The sequence below is a fragment of the Haemaphysalis longicornis genome, unplaced genomic scaffold (genome assembly GCF_048455015.1).
Source record: "Haemaphysalis longicornis isolate Haplotype H1 unplaced genomic scaffold, Haemaphysalis longicornis Haplotype H1 scaffold_3, whole genome shotgun sequence".
In the NCBI taxonomy this organism is placed as follows: Eukaryota; Metazoa; Arthropoda; class Arachnida; order Ixodida; family Ixodidae; genus Haemaphysalis; species Haemaphysalis longicornis.
Genome location: NW_027526335.1, coordinates 46,163,802 through 46,181,710, shown reverse-complemented (window position 1 = coordinate 46,181,710; position 17,909 = coordinate 46,163,802). Strand labels below are relative to the sequence as shown.

The 17,909-nt window shown below is 47.1% G+C and overlaps 1 protein-coding gene across 4 annotated transcripts; it reads left to right on the top strand.

The window, feature by feature from the left end:
* The first annotated feature begins 11,518 nt into the window (after positions 1-11,518).
* Positions 11,519-13,118, top strand: LOC144174395 (uncharacterized). 4 transcript variants are annotated; one of them, XR_013323468.1, is made up of 5 exons: positions 11,519-11,840; positions 11,933-12,066; positions 12,595-12,700; positions 12,817-12,862; positions 12,925-13,118. XR_013323468.1 is itself a non-coding variant. In XM_077703074.1 (4 exons), the coding sequence occupies exons 1-4, from the start codon at positions 11,837-11,839 to the stop codon at positions 13,053-13,055; spliced, it is 315 nt and encodes a 104-aa protein (XP_077559200.1). In that variant the 5' UTR covers positions 11,519-11,836; the 3' UTR covers positions 13,056-13,111. The 4 variants fall into 4 exon arrangements, 1 of the variants encoding a protein (XP_077559200.1); XR_013323467.1 differs by having other exon boundaries at positions 11,933-12,700; positions 12,925-13,107; XM_077703074.1 differs by lacking the exon at positions 12,595-12,700 and having other exon boundaries at positions 12,925-13,111.
* The last annotated feature ends 4,791 nt before the right edge of the window (positions 13,119-17,909 follow it).

Sequence of the window (17,909 nt, the reverse complement as noted above, 5' to 3'; positions counted from 1 at the left end):
TCTCTCTACTGTTTTTTTTGCTTCCGGAGGAGAAATTTCAGTGCTGTCTACGAGCTAAACTGCCCACAGGCAACCATTTGTTGACTGAGATGTGAAATGTACCCTGCTGGATGAATGAGCAGGAAAGGTGCACTTGCACTCGATGGAGCAAGCTTAAGTGAAACTACGTATTCGCCTTTACACACACAACAGGAGGTTTTCATTCTTTTGTGTTAAACGGAACAAGTGCTGTTAGTTTGATGGAACATAGTATGTACAAACATAGTTTGGGTGGTTTTTCAGCCTTAATTGTTTGGTGGTGTAGGTGAGAAAATTTCCTTTGAAATGTTCAGCTGGTCGTCAACTCTTGGGAACTGCCAGACCTCAACCCGGCAGCTTCAAATACCTCCTCTTGTTGTTTGTTTTAGAGTGCTATCATCAATACAGCTGGCAGCAATACACCAATACTTGCTGATTTGCTTATGATTGACCAAATAACCAAAGAATACTATATATTTTGCAAGTTTTTTGTTTACTGTTTAGGTGGCAGAACACTTAATATACACTTGATGTTTTCTTATTCTCAGCTTGTTAGTACTGAATACTTCCGATTTTCTCATCCAAAATGTGAAAATAATTTTTCGTGCAGCTAAGCGCAACAGCTGGGGTACTCTTAGTTAATGTGGCAGTATTAACACGAGCTTATCAAACTGTCAGCACTCTCAAAGTGGGCAAGCTACCCTTGGATTGTGTATTTTTTTATTTTCTCTTGCGGAAGCTCAGTATTACCTAGTGGGGAATTTTATAAGAAGGCTCTCATTGTGTTTGCCCATATTTATTTTTTCGTTTTTTTGAACTATTGTTCCAAAGAACATTTAGTGGTAGATTGCCAAAGAACCCCTTCGAAGAAAAAAGAATGTCATGCTTTGCTGTTCTTGGGCAGCTTTGAAAGTAGTGCAGGTTAAGGCATTTCAAGCTGCACTGCCTTGACAGTCACTTTTGTGGACATCCAACAGAATGCACGGGAAGCCACTGCAGATGATCAGTTTGGCAACTCATAACCCCTGTTCCGAAAAAACATTTGCAAGTTTGTGCTCGCTGCTTGTAGAAAGCAGCGATATTCCTGTCTTCTGTTCTTTTTTTTTGCATGAGGTATGGGAGTGGATTTGCGCATCTGTTCTAACAACCAACAATTCTGTTTTGCCTCATTTCTGGAACAACGTTTTCGAGCACAGAAGACACATCCCGGTAAACTAGTCGCAATTGTGGAAGGCACAGACGATCGTTGTGGTGGCATTTTGGCGTAAAGCATTTGGATCAAGCACCATGCTGATAGTCACTTTGCAGTACTACCACCACTACTACCCGAGTTTTATAGAGAGGAGCCACTCATAGTCACTGGGTGCATGACGTGGGCAGTGCATTACTACTGTGTGAACTTTGTGATACAACCTGAGGCTGCCACTTGATGCGTCGGCTTCAAGTTTGCGCAGGAACTGTAAATACTTTCCGACGTTTGTACATGTGGCCGAGCGCTATAAACCGTGGTACTGCATACTCATCTTTGTCTCATCGAGCAGCCACTCAGAGTAGCCATATTGCTGGAAATTTGTCTCCTTGCCAGTTTATTTTGTGCATGAAGTTACACTAAAACCCACCAGGTGTTGTTTGCTGACAAGTGGATTTGTGGTGTATTTGCTTGCTAACAAGAAAGTCATGATTTCTTTGTATTGTATTGTAACAATGGCGACTGCACCGGACTTTTCATGTTTGCATTGATTTTTTTTTCCCATCTTGAATCTATTGGCTCTTATGTGCTTCAGGTGTGTAAAAATATCGCATTTTTGAAATAAGCAAAAACTTTTTCCCAACATTCCGAAGCTAACTTGCGAGGCATACTAACTTAAAAGTGCTCCTGATGTGCAGTTGGTGTGAAGTGTTAAGAGATAAATTTCTTGCTTTGTATGTTCTGGCAGATATTTTCTTCTTCTATAAAGGTGTTTGAATGTGTACCGAGTCTTGCTATCATCAGTCATTGAGATCCATAAAAAAATAAAAGAAATGAACATGCATCTTGACTGTCCTTTATTATCTGGCTTCTCACTTATCTTGTTTCACATCAAGAGGCTCGTCCCTACTAACCATGAAATTCTAACAGATCCTGATGAGGGCATATCAAATTTACACTTAGTGTAGTTTTAAATGAATTGCATAAAATTTGTCTCAAAATGTATATCATTCTCTTGCAGCAAGCTGTGCTTTGGGACGTGGCAAGTTAAACTATTTTTGTTATTTATGGGCCCGATTTGGTCAAATTAGGAGAATTTATGTAGCTCACTAACCTAATAGCAAAACTCGAACCAGTTTAAAAACATTTTCTATACTTTTCGAGTTCACACACACACACACACAAAGCTGCCCCAAGATTAATTATTAGGCAAGAACTCGACAAGATTTTTAGGTGTGTGATAGGGTAGGTCTATTCTGTGCAAGGAAGCTATTAGATTATTGCTTTATTTACTTTAGGTATCCAAAAAGAGAGGTAAGTTTCACTTTCTTTTTGACATGAAACTATTTCTGATTTTGAAAGGAAGGTAAAACTTTTTCTCGTTCTTTCTTTATGCCTAAAGGATATAATGCAATAATTTAATAGCTTCCTTGCACAGAACAGACATTTGTGATCACACTGACGTAAAAGCCTTGTTTACTCCTTGCCTAATTAGTTAATTACACTGTATGCAAGTGTCAGGTAATTAGTCTTCTAACTTAAAAACTATAGAAGCTACCCTTAAACCAATTGCAGTTTTGTTGTAACAATTGTTAGTTACTAAAATGCTCCTAATTTGATTCAGTTTGATTCATAAATAAAAAAGTTGTTTTACTTGCCACGTGCCCCCTTAAATGAACCAATAATACCTCTAAAAGTAGTATGATGCTGACAAAAATTTTCACCATCTTCCCCGTAGGGGAAAACTGAGTAGTATGCGAAGCAGCCATGTGGTCGATTCAAGTTCCCATTAGTTTTCAGTTCGATCGCGGCGTTGCGGGAGGAGAATGAGGGGAGCGAGCGCGCGCGCGCGTCATTTATACCGCGGAGCTACAGTGGCGCCCCCACCGGAGTATGCAGCGGCTACCGTCGCGTCTCTAACCCTAAGCTGCTTCGCATTATCGCGCGCGGAGCCGCAGGTACGTGTTGCCATTCGTTGCGCAATTCCGGAGAGGAGAGGAGGAATGCCTCGCATACTACTCAGGGTTCCCCTACGTATGGATGTCCCTCTAGCCACCATACCCTACGGGAAGATGACGACGGTGGTTGAACGCGAAGCTATCTCGTGATGGATTCTTTGGTTGGTCAATCCCTAGGGGCATCCTGCCACAATCACCATCAGCGGTGCCTGGCCAGGCATGCGCAGTGGGGGTGTGCACACAACGGCGGAGGAAACAGGCTCGACCATAAGCTGCTTCGCATCTAAAATCCAGTGTCCTTCCACCCTGTGAAGAAGGATGGCCAGTGGTGCTTAGCGTTAGAGCTATCTTAGCTGCTTTGTCATGTAATTTGTTTTCAGACAGTTCCGGTAAAACAACAGTTGCAGTCGTTTCTGTTACCATACGCCCACTGTAGATGGCCATATATTGACAGGAGACAATTCTGTAACGTCTGAAAGTTCACTGTGTACCCGGGAGAATGTTAGAGTCCCCTTTGGGGCTAATTGTCATATAATTTTTTTCAAGATATTTTAGATAACGCAAGAGTTAAGGCTCTGTTTTTGTAATCATACTCCCTCCGTATATGACCATGTTTCACTGTGCAACACACAATGTGGAAAAGCCAGTTTACACAGACCAAACTTACTTTGGTCCCCCATAAAGTGGGCCTCACCTCTTTACACAACTGCATAGCTGGGAAGACGCCTTCTAGGGGCTATGAACGCCGTCTTGTATAAAAATATGAAGGCCCTCTTGGGCTACTTAAACCCAGAAATTTTGGTCTGTCTGTCTGTGACTCGATTCAGCCACCTGGCCAAAGTAAAACAAAATCTGCCCAATAGTCTTATATACTCACAGCCAAATCTAAACGTCGAAGTCCGGTGTCAGTGTTCATGCTTGTCAACATCGTTGAACAGGAACAAGACATTATGCAAACATAAGGCAGAACATCAATACATCAGTGAATTTGCAGTTAGAAAATTCACTGATGCTTGGTTTTTGCGATAGCAAATGATATTCTACATCTACTGCAGAAAACCGTCTCCTGCTCTTGCCCGTGCTCTTGGCGGCATTTGAGAAATTACACGGCAACAGCAACGAAAGGTTCCACTACACAGGTTCCACGTTCTGCTTGAAACGCACGTGGAGTAGGGCAACGTGGTTCTATAAGTAGGGCGCCTCAATTCACGCACGTCTCCGCCGTACTGCAGCGATGACATCGTGAAACCCGGCCTGACCCTGTAGCAGTGAAATGCGGTAAATTTAAATTGACTTGAGCAAACCTTTAGTGTGTTTACCTTGGGAAGAGCGCGATGGAAGAACGAGAGGTGAGCGGTAAAGCAAAGGAAGGCATTTACTTGGCAAATGTCGACAAACACCATCATCTTTGTCGACATTTGCAACGAAAGGAGGAGATACGCGGCCAGTTTTTGATTTTTTTCTTAAGCCTACTGGGAATCGTTTTTTTTTTTTTTTTTCTCAGCACACAGACTGGGGCTGCTTAAATTGCTGACGGCTGCGATCCTCTCCGGGTCAGGTGTAATGCCATCTTTGTCAACTAGGTGGCCCAAAACTAAAGCATGCGCTCACCGAAGTGGCACTTTTTTCGTGTTTAACTCAAGATGGGCCTTTTCCAGGCAGTTCGGGACAGTGTCAAGGCGTGCATTATGCTCTTCAAAAGCACGGCCGAAAATTACCACATCGTCAAGGTAGCACATGCACATCTCCCACTTTTATTCGCCCCGAGCGCGAACACAGTCGGCCCCTGGCGGCGGCGGGACGAACCGCTCCTAGTGTGGATGGCGCTCTCGCGTCGTCTGCTTTTTCACGTTGCGTACGGCGCAAGACGCGTGCTGCACATGACAAAACAACCAATATGTGTGCTCGTTTGGCAGTAAGCAATGACATAGTTACCTCTGCTTGCGCATTTCCTCTAGAAACACGATAATCAGCGGCCGTTGCGGGTTAATGCGCTGGTTTAATTCCACGAAACATCTTCGCCCTGGTCACCGCTTGAATGTGAAACGTGTTATAAACATTGCTTCCACACATTGCACTTTTCTTATTGTTGAGTGCAGTCGTCTGCCGTTTCGGGAACTTCGAAGGGTGCTTTTTGAAGGTGGCGTGGTGATTATTTCAAGGATAAAAGTTTAGTACGCGAAACGGGTAAGAAGCGACAAGGCCTGTGCATACGCGGGCAAATTCCACACCCTTGTAAAATTGCGCTGTGTCCTTATAGAAAGAAGAAACAAACAAAAACATTTACACTGCACACGACCCGTGCGCTATCGCCCATACATTACCAGACACGTATTTTACACCCGCAAGCGCCTGTGTGATCGTGTCCTTCTCGTACCTTTTCTAAAATAAATACCATTTTTGGACAGTCGTTTATACTGAGGAGGAGGAATAAACATTTATTCAACTGTATCGAGTTGCTATTTAAAATACGTTTCTATGGCTGCGCAAGAGTATTTAGGGGGATTCTTCGGTAAAATTAAGCAGTTGTGAGTTTGCGCCTGTCATGTGGCATTTCGTGTGTCATGTTCATATATATCATTTTCAAATCCGACATGAATCACCTTGTCCAGAAACGTGTCTCACTCAGCATAACCACATGCCTAATATGGTCACGTCTTAACCTCTTAAGGTGGACCTAAGTTTAAAGAAAGAGGAGAAAACGCGTAATATAATGCACGTTGTTGCCCACATGTGTGAGGGGTGTGTGCCATGACTCGCTGTTTTTTTTTTTTAATTTTTCCCATAATGCTTGCTTTCAATACAATTTTGAAAAAGGCGAGCCACAATTCCTGGACAATCCCGGGCCAAAGGGGGTTAATCAGTTTTAAAAATACGTACTGGTTTTTCACCGCTACAGAACACGACGCCTAGTGTAGTTTCGATTGTAAGTAATACTGATAACCATATAGTTTGGCTTTTCGCGTTACATGCGCTCTCTTCTCGCTGCTCTTGCAACGTTGGCAGGACCGCCCCCCCCCCCCCCCCCCCTCTTCCCGAAAAAAAACTAAATGCACAGAATTTCATTTTTTAACCAATACTCAAGAATTAAATGCCAAGACAAAGGCGATATTCAGTGTACAAAACAAAGTAGTTACCGGGAACCCGTTGCGCTGATTCGCAACGAGAAATAAGAAGGAAATGTTTTACTACATCTGCAACAGCACAACTTCATTTATTGCTATCTTTAGGGTTCGTAAGCGACCTTATACGCAAAAATGCAAACACATCTCGCTGTTGCAGGCACCTGTTAGATTTTAAAAGGAACGCAAATGGTCAACAGAGCCGCCGTAACAGAAACTTGGTCCCAGAAGCTTGGTTTGCACACTGTAAACCTGCTTGTCACTTTGCGAAAATCTAGCTAAACATGAGATGTTGCTTGTACTGCGTGCGTTGACAATTCAATTCGCAAGTTCACTTGCGACGAAAGCCGTAAATATGTGATCCGAAACCGTTATTCATCAAACCTTCCTTCAGAGTCGTAAAAATTTCATTTAGAAGACCCGTTAGAGCGGTTACATTTATATCCCTGCGCTGATCAAAATTCAGTAATTTTATGTTGCCTTTCGAACACACAAAAAATGTCGTAAGCTCTTAGAAAGAATGTCGTGGGAGATAGGTGATGTTACCATTTCAGGGCATCCCACAAATGCAAGAATGCGTCATGCTGCCAGTGAAAGCCAATGAGATTGCCGTTGTAAACTGAATTTCAGAGATCGATGCTTCCTGATTTGTTTCTATTTATGCCTTTATTGAAGGCTCAAAGCCGTAGTCTGGAAAGATCGAGCTTGCTACGAGCCACAGTGTACAAGTTCATTGTCACAATTACGGCCATTCTAATATTCCCGATGAGTCGTCGCTTTTTTTGGCGTAGTAATGAAAACTGACTGCCGCTTCCATGCTATACATTGAACGTTGAGGAACCGAACTACAGCATACCTGTTTGCACCTTTCGTGCGCACATACCGCGGGAAAAAGGCACGAAGCGCGCCCACAGTGTGTATTCTTACGGGCCGCTCAGCGGAGCATCCACACTAGCAGCGCGACGCTGTCGCCACCTACATGTCGAGCTCGCGGCGAATACCCGTGAACACGTCCGAAAAATGGCATTAAGCGTTTATTTGGGGGGCCGCGCTACACGCGATAACGCAAAGGCATTAAATGTGTTAGGCATGATTTGGTGATCATGATCAAAAAGAGAAATGCACTCATATGTTATAAGTTTTAACGTCGAGAAAAACGTTTTACAAGGGTTAAAAATGTTTTTTTTTATGAAAGGAGACGTTATGAGAAATAGTGTTTTCCAAAAAAGTGGTGCGAACCGTTTCTAAAAGCGGCAACTGCCGTCGCCTGCCAGCGGCGGTGGGCAAATACAAACAATTCAAAACGGTGGTCAACGCGATGTTTGGCCTTTTCCCGCGGTTTTAATGAACTCCGTCTTCTTCAGAACTTCGCCACCAAGAGTGCACAAAAGATAGTCTTATTTCGAAGTTCAGCTATGTTTCCACGTCAATACTCTGGATGTGAGAGTTTCGTTGGTTTCATTTGGTGCTCATCGCGTTCGAGCGTAGGCAGATTTAAGGCGTTAAGACTGTTAAGACCATGAGCTCGAGCGGTGGCAGTAGCCCGCAGCCTAGGCCACCCAATTTTCTTGTCTTTTTTTATATTTTCTCCAATAAATGTACATCTTCTCCCTCCATTCCCAACCCCTCACGTGAGCAGTGGGAGGGACTTCTTGTTACTGCTGATGAAGCACGGACATCATGGCGCCATTTTTTTTTTGTGCATTAGCCAAGTGATAAAATAGGCGCCGTATCCGTAGGCTATTTTACGACAAAAATTCATGCTCGCCACTGCGCCTTATGCTTGATACCACATTCTCCCTTGCCATGTAATATGAACCCGTTTGGATGTTTAGGAACATTTGTACAATTGACTACTTCTAACAGCTAGGTAATTGCGCATTTTCATTCGTGTTCGAATTTTCGCGCCACTAACAGAGACATCATCTTCCGGTCACTCCCCTGTCGAGGGTGGACGACTCGGCCATACTCCCTTCTGTCAACACTGAAATTCTGTACCGCTACTATCCCACTGGCGTACGAAAGGGGGTGGCGGAGGAAGCCGCCCTCCTCCCCCCGAAATGTTCGGGACATGGGGTGATTTTCAACAGGCTAGATCAACCACAAGCCATTTTTTTGCGTCTAGGTTTGTTTGCTTTTGCTGTTCTTGTTATTCTTTATTAATTTTGTTTGTTTGTTTGTTATTGATATTATTTGGTAATTTCTGTTTGTGATTATTTTCGCTTTTTTTTTTATGTGGACCCGGTCCCCACCGCAGCAAAACCCTGCGTACGCCACTGTACTATCCCCCACTGCACCCTTCACTAAACGCCTGCGACGCCCACCTTTGGCGTCGACGCCGAACACACACGTACTTTGAACACGCCCATTCTACGCCACATCTCTCCTTTCACCCGACACCCCTAAACCACCCTTCTTGTCAGAGTCAGTGCACCGCATAACACATCATATGGGAATGCCCCTACAATCCAACGTCCCTCCCTTCCCCATCCTCGGAGCAGTGGGAGGGTGAAACCCGCCGGTCAAGAACTTTTAATTTCACTGGGCCGAGCAGTGGCTACAGCTCGCGGCTTTGTGGATTGAGACGGGGCCACCCACAAGCATTTATATGAGTACTCAACCAGGAAACCCATATTTCCATCCGCAACGCTGGAGGAGCCACATTGTCGCCACACATAAAAACGCGGCCCTAGGGGCTTCATATTGCAGAGGAGCTGTTAAAGACTAGGTTCTGAACAAAACTGCGTGCGTCGACGGGGTGTGTAGAAGGCAATCGGGTAGACAAAACTTTTTATTTTGCGGCAAAGCCAACTTTCTGGTGAACGCTTTGTAACTATCAATCTAAGCTAGGAAACTTGAAAGAAAAAAAATGCTGGGGTTTAGCTTTGGTTAACCCTAGTTGATAGCGAAAGCTTCTCTGCCCTGGCTAGGCCCATTGTCGAGGTGTGGTCGATGCGTGGTTTCGCAATAATATGCAAGCATGTTTGCAATGAATACGCTGTTTATTCATCAGCTTTTTTCGCCTCGCGGCGTTGTTTAAGCCTTGCCGCTGTACAAGGGACCACAGATGGATGCTCGTCTTCCTCCGTCGCACACGGCTCTGCTTGCGCCGGAAGTGACCTCCTGGCCTTCGTGGCGCGCGCTTATCGCTGCGGCGGCAGCCTCCTCGCCTTCCTCCGCGAGGTGGCGACATGGGTCCCTCGCACGTAAAGTTCCTGTATATGCTCCCTACGGGAGCATATAGGGAGCATATACAGGAACTCTACTCGCACGTCTCCGTTCCCTCCTCGCCTATCTCTCCCCTGACGCCTATCTCTCCCCGCCATCGGGCCGCTGCTCCGTGCCGGGCGCTCCGCCAGGTGGCGACACTGGTCCCGCGCCCGTCTCCGTTCCCTCCTTGCCTGTCTCTCGGCAGAAGGGTTGCAAGCTGGGCTGGTTGGAAAGACATATTCTTGGATGAAACCAGCGCGAACTTAAGCAAAGACAAGGGAAGTGGAGCCCAAGCTGTATCAACGTGCATTTGAAAGAGCATGAATTGTCATTAAAGGGCCCCCCATCATCCCATCTTTCTTCACATTGTGCTAAGTGCAGCGGACGTAAACCTGATTTTCCTGCCACTGACAAATTCGTTCAGGCACCGTGAACAAACTCCCTGCGAAATTATGGAAGCGTTCCACATAGCAGAAAGAGGGGACAAGTGTGCCAGCCAAGCAAGCGTGTGTCTTCATCCCAAATAGATTGCATATTTGCGTGGGCCTTGACCACGGTGCCTATCTAGTTGCCTTATCACCGTGGCTTTTGTAAACTTGTTTCGCTCGTACGCAGTGTTTTTTATTGTTTTGTGTTAGGTGTTTATATTCACCATTATTGATATTAAAACTTTAGTTGTTAGACCAGCGGCTTTCCTTGTGTTCCACTTCCTTTGTCTTTGTCTGGTTTCATCAAAGAGTAAGCCTATCTCTCCCCTGCCGCCTATCTCCCCTGCCCTTTCCGCAAGCGCCATGCACGGAGCAGCGGCCCGCCATCGGGCCGCTGCTCCGTGCTGGGTGCTTGCCGAAGGGGGTGTGGCTTGACCTCTAGCTCTCAAGGTCAAAACTGATCACCCCGCGAAGAGTGCCCGAGGTAGCGTAGTGTAGCTTTCGCTACAAAAATCGCACTGAAATCGGCCGCTAGGACGACTCTGTCATTACGCCCAGTATCATTTACCTGTCATAATTTAGTTGGTTTACAGTGAAGTTGTAAACGTTACGGAATTCCCGGCTGCTGTCAATACATGGTCTTCTACGGGAGGGAGGAAGCAGACAGCCCCCGTTTGTCTGCCAGAATAAAGTCATTCAAACCGTAAATTACAAATACCGCCTTTGTTTCGTGAACTTCTTGAACTTGTTGTGGTCATCCTCCACTGGTCATCCTTCTTCACAGAGTGAAAAGGCACTGAATTTTTTTCTATAAGTCCGCTCATATTGTTCCCAGGAGAAAAAAAAACGCCTTTCTAGCAATGCCTGTATGTGAAGTACGAAGTTGACTTCAAAGGGGTTCGGTGTATTTGTAGAGCCTCATTACGGAATTTGGAGGTCGTCATTAAAAGACTTTCTACATTGATTTCAGACAGCACTTATTCCCCCGAACAAATGTCTTCCGAGCAATACAATTGTGCGTAATAATGAAGCTGAATTTAAAGATGTTGCCTCGGCAGAAGAGCGACTTGATGATGGTTGGATGTTAATGGCGCAAGGGTAAATAGCGTCAAAGCAGCAGAAGAGCGACTCAAGCAATTATCCGGCTTTTGCAATATTTTTGCTTCTATTCGGCTCCTATACACGCTTTGCTGACCAAATCCCTCATTCCAGGTGCCGCTTGCACCACAAGGTCGTCCACAGCACTAGAGTGAGCAATTCAAAGCATATGGTCGTCTTTACAGCCACATCTCGTACGAAGCGACATTTGTGTTCACCCAAGTTTACCATAAATCTCCTCGATTTGTCATTCTGGACTGCCCAGGGATGCCCATGAGCAGCTCTGCAGCTTTTTCGAAATATTTTATATGGCGATGCTGGCGAACTACCCCGAATCCTTCCGGGCTGGCGAAAGAAATATGGCGTCTTTTTTTTTCGGTTTCTCGGGCCACGGAAGACGGCACATATCAGCGGCAGCATGGGAGCGCCGCGTGCAATAACATCAGCCGAAGGCCCGCAGTGCGCACGCACATGGAGCGACAAGCATGAAAAATCGCCAAGCAGGAAGGTTATCCTGCTCCGTGACGCAGCTTAAAATGCTTGTCATGCTCCGGTCACTGCGCGGCCACGACTTGCAGAGATAACCGCAAGCAGTAGTTGGAAGCACGGAGCAAGATGTCTCTTTCGGTCGTTTTGTTTTATGTCTGCCAGAACGTTCTGGAGGACGATAACGATTTCTGAGTCGAAGGGTAGACCCAAACCAACCAATCCCAGCGCGCTATGATGCTCTGATAAACGCGTTTTACAGGAAGCGGTACGCCATCTTGCCCGGCTGCTGCGTATTGCACACGGACGAGCTGACAGCGTCGATGGATGGGTGAGTGTTTTGGGTGCAGTACTGCTTAGTGGGGAGCTTTGTTCGCAACAAGTGGTGCTTAAATTCTTAACAATAATCCTCTTTCTTTTTAGAGTCGTTTTCTTTTTGCGCCCGTGGCATTCACCGCTCCCAACCGGCTGGCTCGGACAAGCGTACACACGAGGGCCTCGCGAACTTTCGTCACGGACTGCTGCCTCGCAGTCTTCACCAACAACTCTTCCAAGTGGTGAGTTCCGTGGCCGAAGGCCCGGGGCGACGTGCGGCGTGCCCACGAAACCGGCTTTCGTATCATTCTTTCGCGACGCCAAACTTCCGCGTATTCGAATTTCGTTTGTACCCGAGCGCACATTCGTCTCGGAGCCGGACGTTTCTTGGGCCGTCGCGACTCGGGAACTCCGACTGTCACCAAAGCTTTGCGGTGGCGGTGCGCGTTAGGCTGTAGCTTTCGGGACAACGGCGCAGTGGCGGAGTTGGAGCCCTTCGTCGCTGCCTCTATTCTGGAATTCTTTAGCTCGGAAGCCCCATTAAGCTTTGGTGATGGTCGGTCTTCCTTTCCGAACGCCGCGGTAGCCGAGGTATGCACTTTGATAACGCCTTCGGCTCGCACGTCCTCTGTTCGCGCGGCGTTCGGAATACCGTCGCTACCTTCAGCGAGCACCACTGAAGCACGGAACGCAGCTCTGCGGTCCGCGGCTCCAAACTGGGGTCGTGGCAAAGGCGAGTGATAGAATTGGTGTCCTTGGTTTCCTTTCAGGTTGGCGTCCGGCACCGCCTCCGTCCTCCCTTTTTCCTGCCCTTGTGTCGTGTCTTATTGCACTTTATCCTTCACGCAAACATGCACTGTGCATCTGGCTAGGCAGGTACACGTCTCCGTCTGTCCTATCTAGCTCGACGACGCGTGTTTTGTGCCGAGGTATTTTCGGGTAATAAAAGTGGTTTTGCCGATGTTCGTCGCCTGTCTCGCTTTGCCTTCCAGCGTCCCTTCCTGTTCCTGTCAGGCGTAATCCCGGACACCGCAGTCGGTAAGTAACGACTACCGCCCACAAAGACTGAATTTTTCAATGTTTTCCTTCTCTTTTTGCAGTCTCACGCTGTCCGTGTGGCCGCCTGGACCGTACCGCCGCGCTGGGGAGTCCACGTCATCGAGTCGCGGACGTGCCTTGCCGACCAGCTTACCGCTCGCGTCAACCTTTCGATCAATGCTCCTACCGTTAATTGACATTAAACGTTGTTCCAAAATATAGCGCAGTCTTCGTCGTTTGAGCGCGGTCGATGTGTTGCGCTCGCTGGCTCTGTCGGCTCGAGCGCCCTTCGAGACCTGCGCCGGTCTCTCGTTCCTCGGCGGTTGGTTCTGTCGTGGGAAGGGGGGGGGGGGGAGATTAAAAAATGCGAACAACGGCGCATACAGCCTCCGACACATGTTTCACCGTCTGGCTGCACTGTCAGTAAACAGCGCGCATGCGTATAGTTCTTTTAGAGCGTTTGAGAGTGGCCTACGGCCAAGGGAAACGCTTGATAAAGGAGCGACACCGGGCATTTATTTTGAGGAGTCTTTTATGCTCTGTCGCCACTGAGCAGCCTGTTATCTACTACATTCGGGAGCCAAGCACGCAGCAGGCTGATTGCAGCTAACATGATGCCTTTCAACGATCATCCCGCTCAGTGTTTTTCCTATAAGTGTAGCATTTCCCTTAAATGTAGGCCACGCTTCTGTTCCCCTTCCATAATTTCGATTCGGTCCACAAGTATCAATTGCTTCACGAATGAGATTAACCGTGCCACTTCCCTCAGCAACGCAGAGGAGGTACTTTCAGCCCCCTGTAAAGCGGTATTGTTTACACTAACACAACCTGTGCGGGAATGCATGCTTCACGGAGGAGAGCGACGTAAGGAAATAGTGATTTTTTTTTTTTTTTTTGCGACATGGTTTGCCCATGATTCCTACACTAACCATGTAGTCGCCTTATTTGCGTTTTGGAGATGTATCCTGCCAAGTACGTTAAAACGATTAGTTCGATATGAATGGACCGGGGCGGGGGGGTTGACTGAAAGTGAGGCCCCGACAGAGGTGGTGAGGCCAAGAACACTGATTGTGTTCGGCAACCGCACTTCCCCGCTACCCCGAACTACCCCAGGCAAATACTGCGTGACCAAAGCTAGCCTTTTGGCAGAACTCTTCACTCAAACGGCGCTGTTATGCGGTACATCTGGAACCATCCTAGTGCGCTCCTCTAGCAAAGAAAACGTGCTAAGATGGTAGTATGAGTGGAACGAAAAGCAAGTTGGAGGAAACAGGGTTACAAGAAAAGGATAGCAGCTAGCCCAATGGCCTCCGGAAGCGTAGTTCTGACACAGGCGTATGGCGGGGCGACAGCACAATGAATAGAGATGTCGTTGAAAAAAAAAGAGAGGTGACCTGAGGTAAAAAAAATAAAAAATGGAAGCGTGTGGGCTGAAAACCCTTGTCATGCTGAGGTGCAAAGAGGGGGCAAGAAATAAAAACAAAGAACCTTCAGTGTAGTGACTATATACTTTATAACCAACTTTTTTTTTTCTCGTTAGTTCTAAGCAAGGTGTTGAGAACAGTAGAACAGGGCTTTTTAACCTCTTAGCAATTAAACCGCACGCCGACGAAGAATTAGGAATCCGAAAATCGGAGAAGACTTTTGCTAGCTTTCCAGCTGTATTTTTGACATTGGACCCACAAGCGCCATGAAGTGCATTACTTATGTACAACTGATATGACAAAATAATTAGAATTATGTGCCGACACAAACGCGGAGTATTAAAAAAAGGTACGAAGCATATCACGGCATTCTATCCTATACGCTACGATGACGTGATATGGTGCGGATCAGAGGGAGGACTTGAGAAAGGAGATTCGTTTGGAGACAAACAAAGAATGAGACCAACTTCGCGCATCACAAAAACATAAACAGCACGCAGGAAATAATGGGCAGCTACCATAAATACTACAAATCTTGGTAAATAATAAAGACCTGTTTTGGAGACAAGCTTTTCTAATAAGGAAACTAAAAAAAAAACTTACGGCAAGTTTTGTTAAATGAAAAGTTTGACAAAAACATTTTCGATAAAACGGCTTCGATAAAACGTCCGTTGCTAAAGCGGCGCTCGATAAAACGGGTTCGATAAAACTTAGTTCAATGAGCTGTCCGGACCCCGAGGTAAATGCCTTCCACGAAGCTTTCATTCCACGTGACGAACCACAAATGTGGAAGGGCGTTATCAATAGGCGTAGAAGAAATACAGAAGTCGGGAAAACTACAGTAATCATACCAATAGCATCGTGTTTTCTTTTGTGCGTGTGCGTCTGCGTGCGTGTGCGTGCGTGCGTGTGTGTGTGTGCGTGAGAAGGGGGAATTGAGTGAAATTTAAGCAAAAGTGAGTTCCAGGAAAGAAAAATTACTACTCCCCCTCCCCTTCTTTGCCACCCAGAAAAGAATACTCTATCGGTAACGCCAAAGACATCCCTTCCACTACATCAACGTATGGTCTAGTCATTCATACAGTCATTCTAGTCATTCATTTCAACAGTCTAGTTGGACTGTTCGCATGGTAGTAGGCATTAAACAGCACTGTCTAGATCGGTGTTGTTGGCAGCGGAGCACCCCACGTGCGGGCGAGATTCTGTCCTATCACTTCCTGCAAGTCTTCGTGCATCGCGACCACGTTTGCTGCTCCTCACAGTGCAACTCGCAGTTATGGGTTCAGTTCATGGCACTACCATGGAGTTCCTCTCCTCCATAGGCACTACTTTCGCCAAAGCGAACACTTCAAGGGCGGACGCACTCCCGCCGCGCGCGCGCAACAGCATCGCTGCACGAGCTGGCACGGAGGGAAAGCCAACCACGAGTAGGCTCGTTCCCATGACCGTGTGTTGCGGGAAAGCTATAAAGGGGACTCGCGAGAATGTCCCAATTATTCCCCACATCTAGCAGCTAGTTTCCGCGGGACATAGGCTTATCACAAGTTGAAGCCCCGGGACGTATGCATGCCCACAATACGACCTACACTAACGCATTGGGGAATGTGGCAGAAAGCTTTTGCCTTATTCTTTTATTGTGCAGAAGAATACCTTTGTCATAACGATGCCCAGTCGCTTTTAAAGCGAAGCTTCCTACCTCTACCCCCTCTACCAGTCAACGGTTCTTTCTCGGCGTGTGGGGCAATAAACTCCCAGCGCGGCGGAGGCTGCGGGGGGGGGGGGGGAGGAGAAGGAGAGGCGGAGGGTTTCACTCACGCAGCTTACTGTAGACGGCGTGGCGAATTTACCCAGCGTTCCCCGCGCGAAGGTGCCTGCTCGCCGGTGGGCGCGTCGGCGGTACGGCTTTGTCGTCTGCTTTAGCGACAGTTGTTCTGGGCCTGTTTTGGCGTAGCTTCGCGTCCATTGCGCGCTTCCTTCGCACGGCTTGATTAACTTGTTCTGCAGCACCTCCAGAGTAACCCGCACCCGACGGAATTAAGTGGTCGTACGGCAAATATGCGTTAAGGATTGGTTTGAAGGGCGGAAAAACAGAATGTAGAGACCCCATACAGACACCTGGCCGCTACAGAAACGCTACCTTTTGCGCACTGCTTGCCACGAATGGGACTCCGTTTTCTAAATTGCTGAATACCAATTCGGTTGTGTTTTTGAGAGGTATTACAAAAGGCGAAAGAAGCAACTGGTTCTGATAAATACCGATTATAAAAGTTTCCTAAGCTTTCTCGCAATTATCAAGCTTACTAAACTAACTAGTTTAAATCGGTATAAATGGGAATCACTAAGTTCACATGCCGAATTGTTTCGGTGTCTGCGCTTGTGTCGCGCGGTGGTGTAGCCCCGAGCTAGCGCATCAGGATGGCTAGGGTCCGCTGTCTCCCGTTGTGAAAAACGCTGCTCTCCGTTTTCTTTCTTCCGACTCACGGCCGGGCTACAGCGGCGGCGTCCGCCGCTCTAGCCCGGCCGTGGACGACGCTGCTGCTGCGTTCGGGACGCCGCCACCACGAATTCTAGGAAACGGCTGGAAGAATCTCTGGTTTTACTCTTTGTAGAGCCACGTGTGTGAATTCAAGTGACGTCGCATGCGCAATTGTTGTGGGCGTCGTTTAAAGCTTTGCTTTGCAACCACTTTCACAACGTGGATTGGAGTTTATCTAAGCCTAGAAAAAACGAATTTGTTTCATGCCACTACGAAACTTGCGACTGTTCTAGCTGAGTTTTTTTTTCTATAACGTTTCGCCTTACAGGGGGTGACATTTCATCTTTACTGCATGAGGAGGTCGAACGCATAGCACAGCTTAAAGATAAACCGGGGATCGTGAAGACTGTAAGCGCTAGCAAAAATCCTGACTTAACGACAACAACCACTGACCACATGATGGCCGAGCGAAGCTTACGATTTCATGCTCATTTCATGCCCCTAAGTGTATGCATTGAACCGTGAATGATTCACGCGTGTGTGCGTGTTTTCGATGCTCGGAGTCATTAACTTCTACTTGGGATGGTCAATCCTCCTGAGCGGGTACACTCGGATCGAGGACCCAGGAATTGCGCATCTTGAAGCCCAAACATCTTGCGAACATCCCTTATGTTGAGGAAAAAATATCAGACGACGCATAAGCACTGCTTAAGGGTTCTGAATGCGAAAGTGTTCATGTCCAATTGGACGCCTGAGTGGTCCTCGTGCTGCTTGAGACAATTCACCTCGCGACCCGCTTCCGCCTTACGCTTTCCGATGGCTTCGGTCTTCATCTGCGCTAAACTGGCGTGGACGGCCCATTTTCGCTGCTGCCGAGTTTAAGCGCGTACTATGCAACATATCCCGCTATGGAACGCTTCAAAGACACGTGGTCTATGTTTTTGTAACACTAAGATGGCTCCATTACAGACGCCGACGTCGGTATTCTCGCTCATTTGAAGCTCTCGCCTTAAAAAAATCGCCCCTCGATTTTTTTCGCACTCCACGTTTGCGAGCCGCCGGTGTATTGACCGTCAAGCGGTTCCGAAGAGAGGGAGAAAAAAACATTCATTGATGAGCGTAAGTGCTGATGGCAGGGCACTCGCCC

Excerpts from the sequence above, each read along its gene's own strand:
- LOC144174395 (XM_077703074.1), top strand. Across the intron at positions 12,067-12,816 it reads ACCAACAACTCTTCCAAGTG|CGTCCCTTCCTGTTCCTGTC; the intron begins GTGAGTTCCGTG and ends TTTGCCTTCCAG. Across the intron at positions 12,863-12,924 it reads AATCCCGGACACCGCAGTCG|TCTCACGCTGTCCGTGTGGC; the intron begins GTAAGTAACGAC and ends CTCTTTTTGCAG.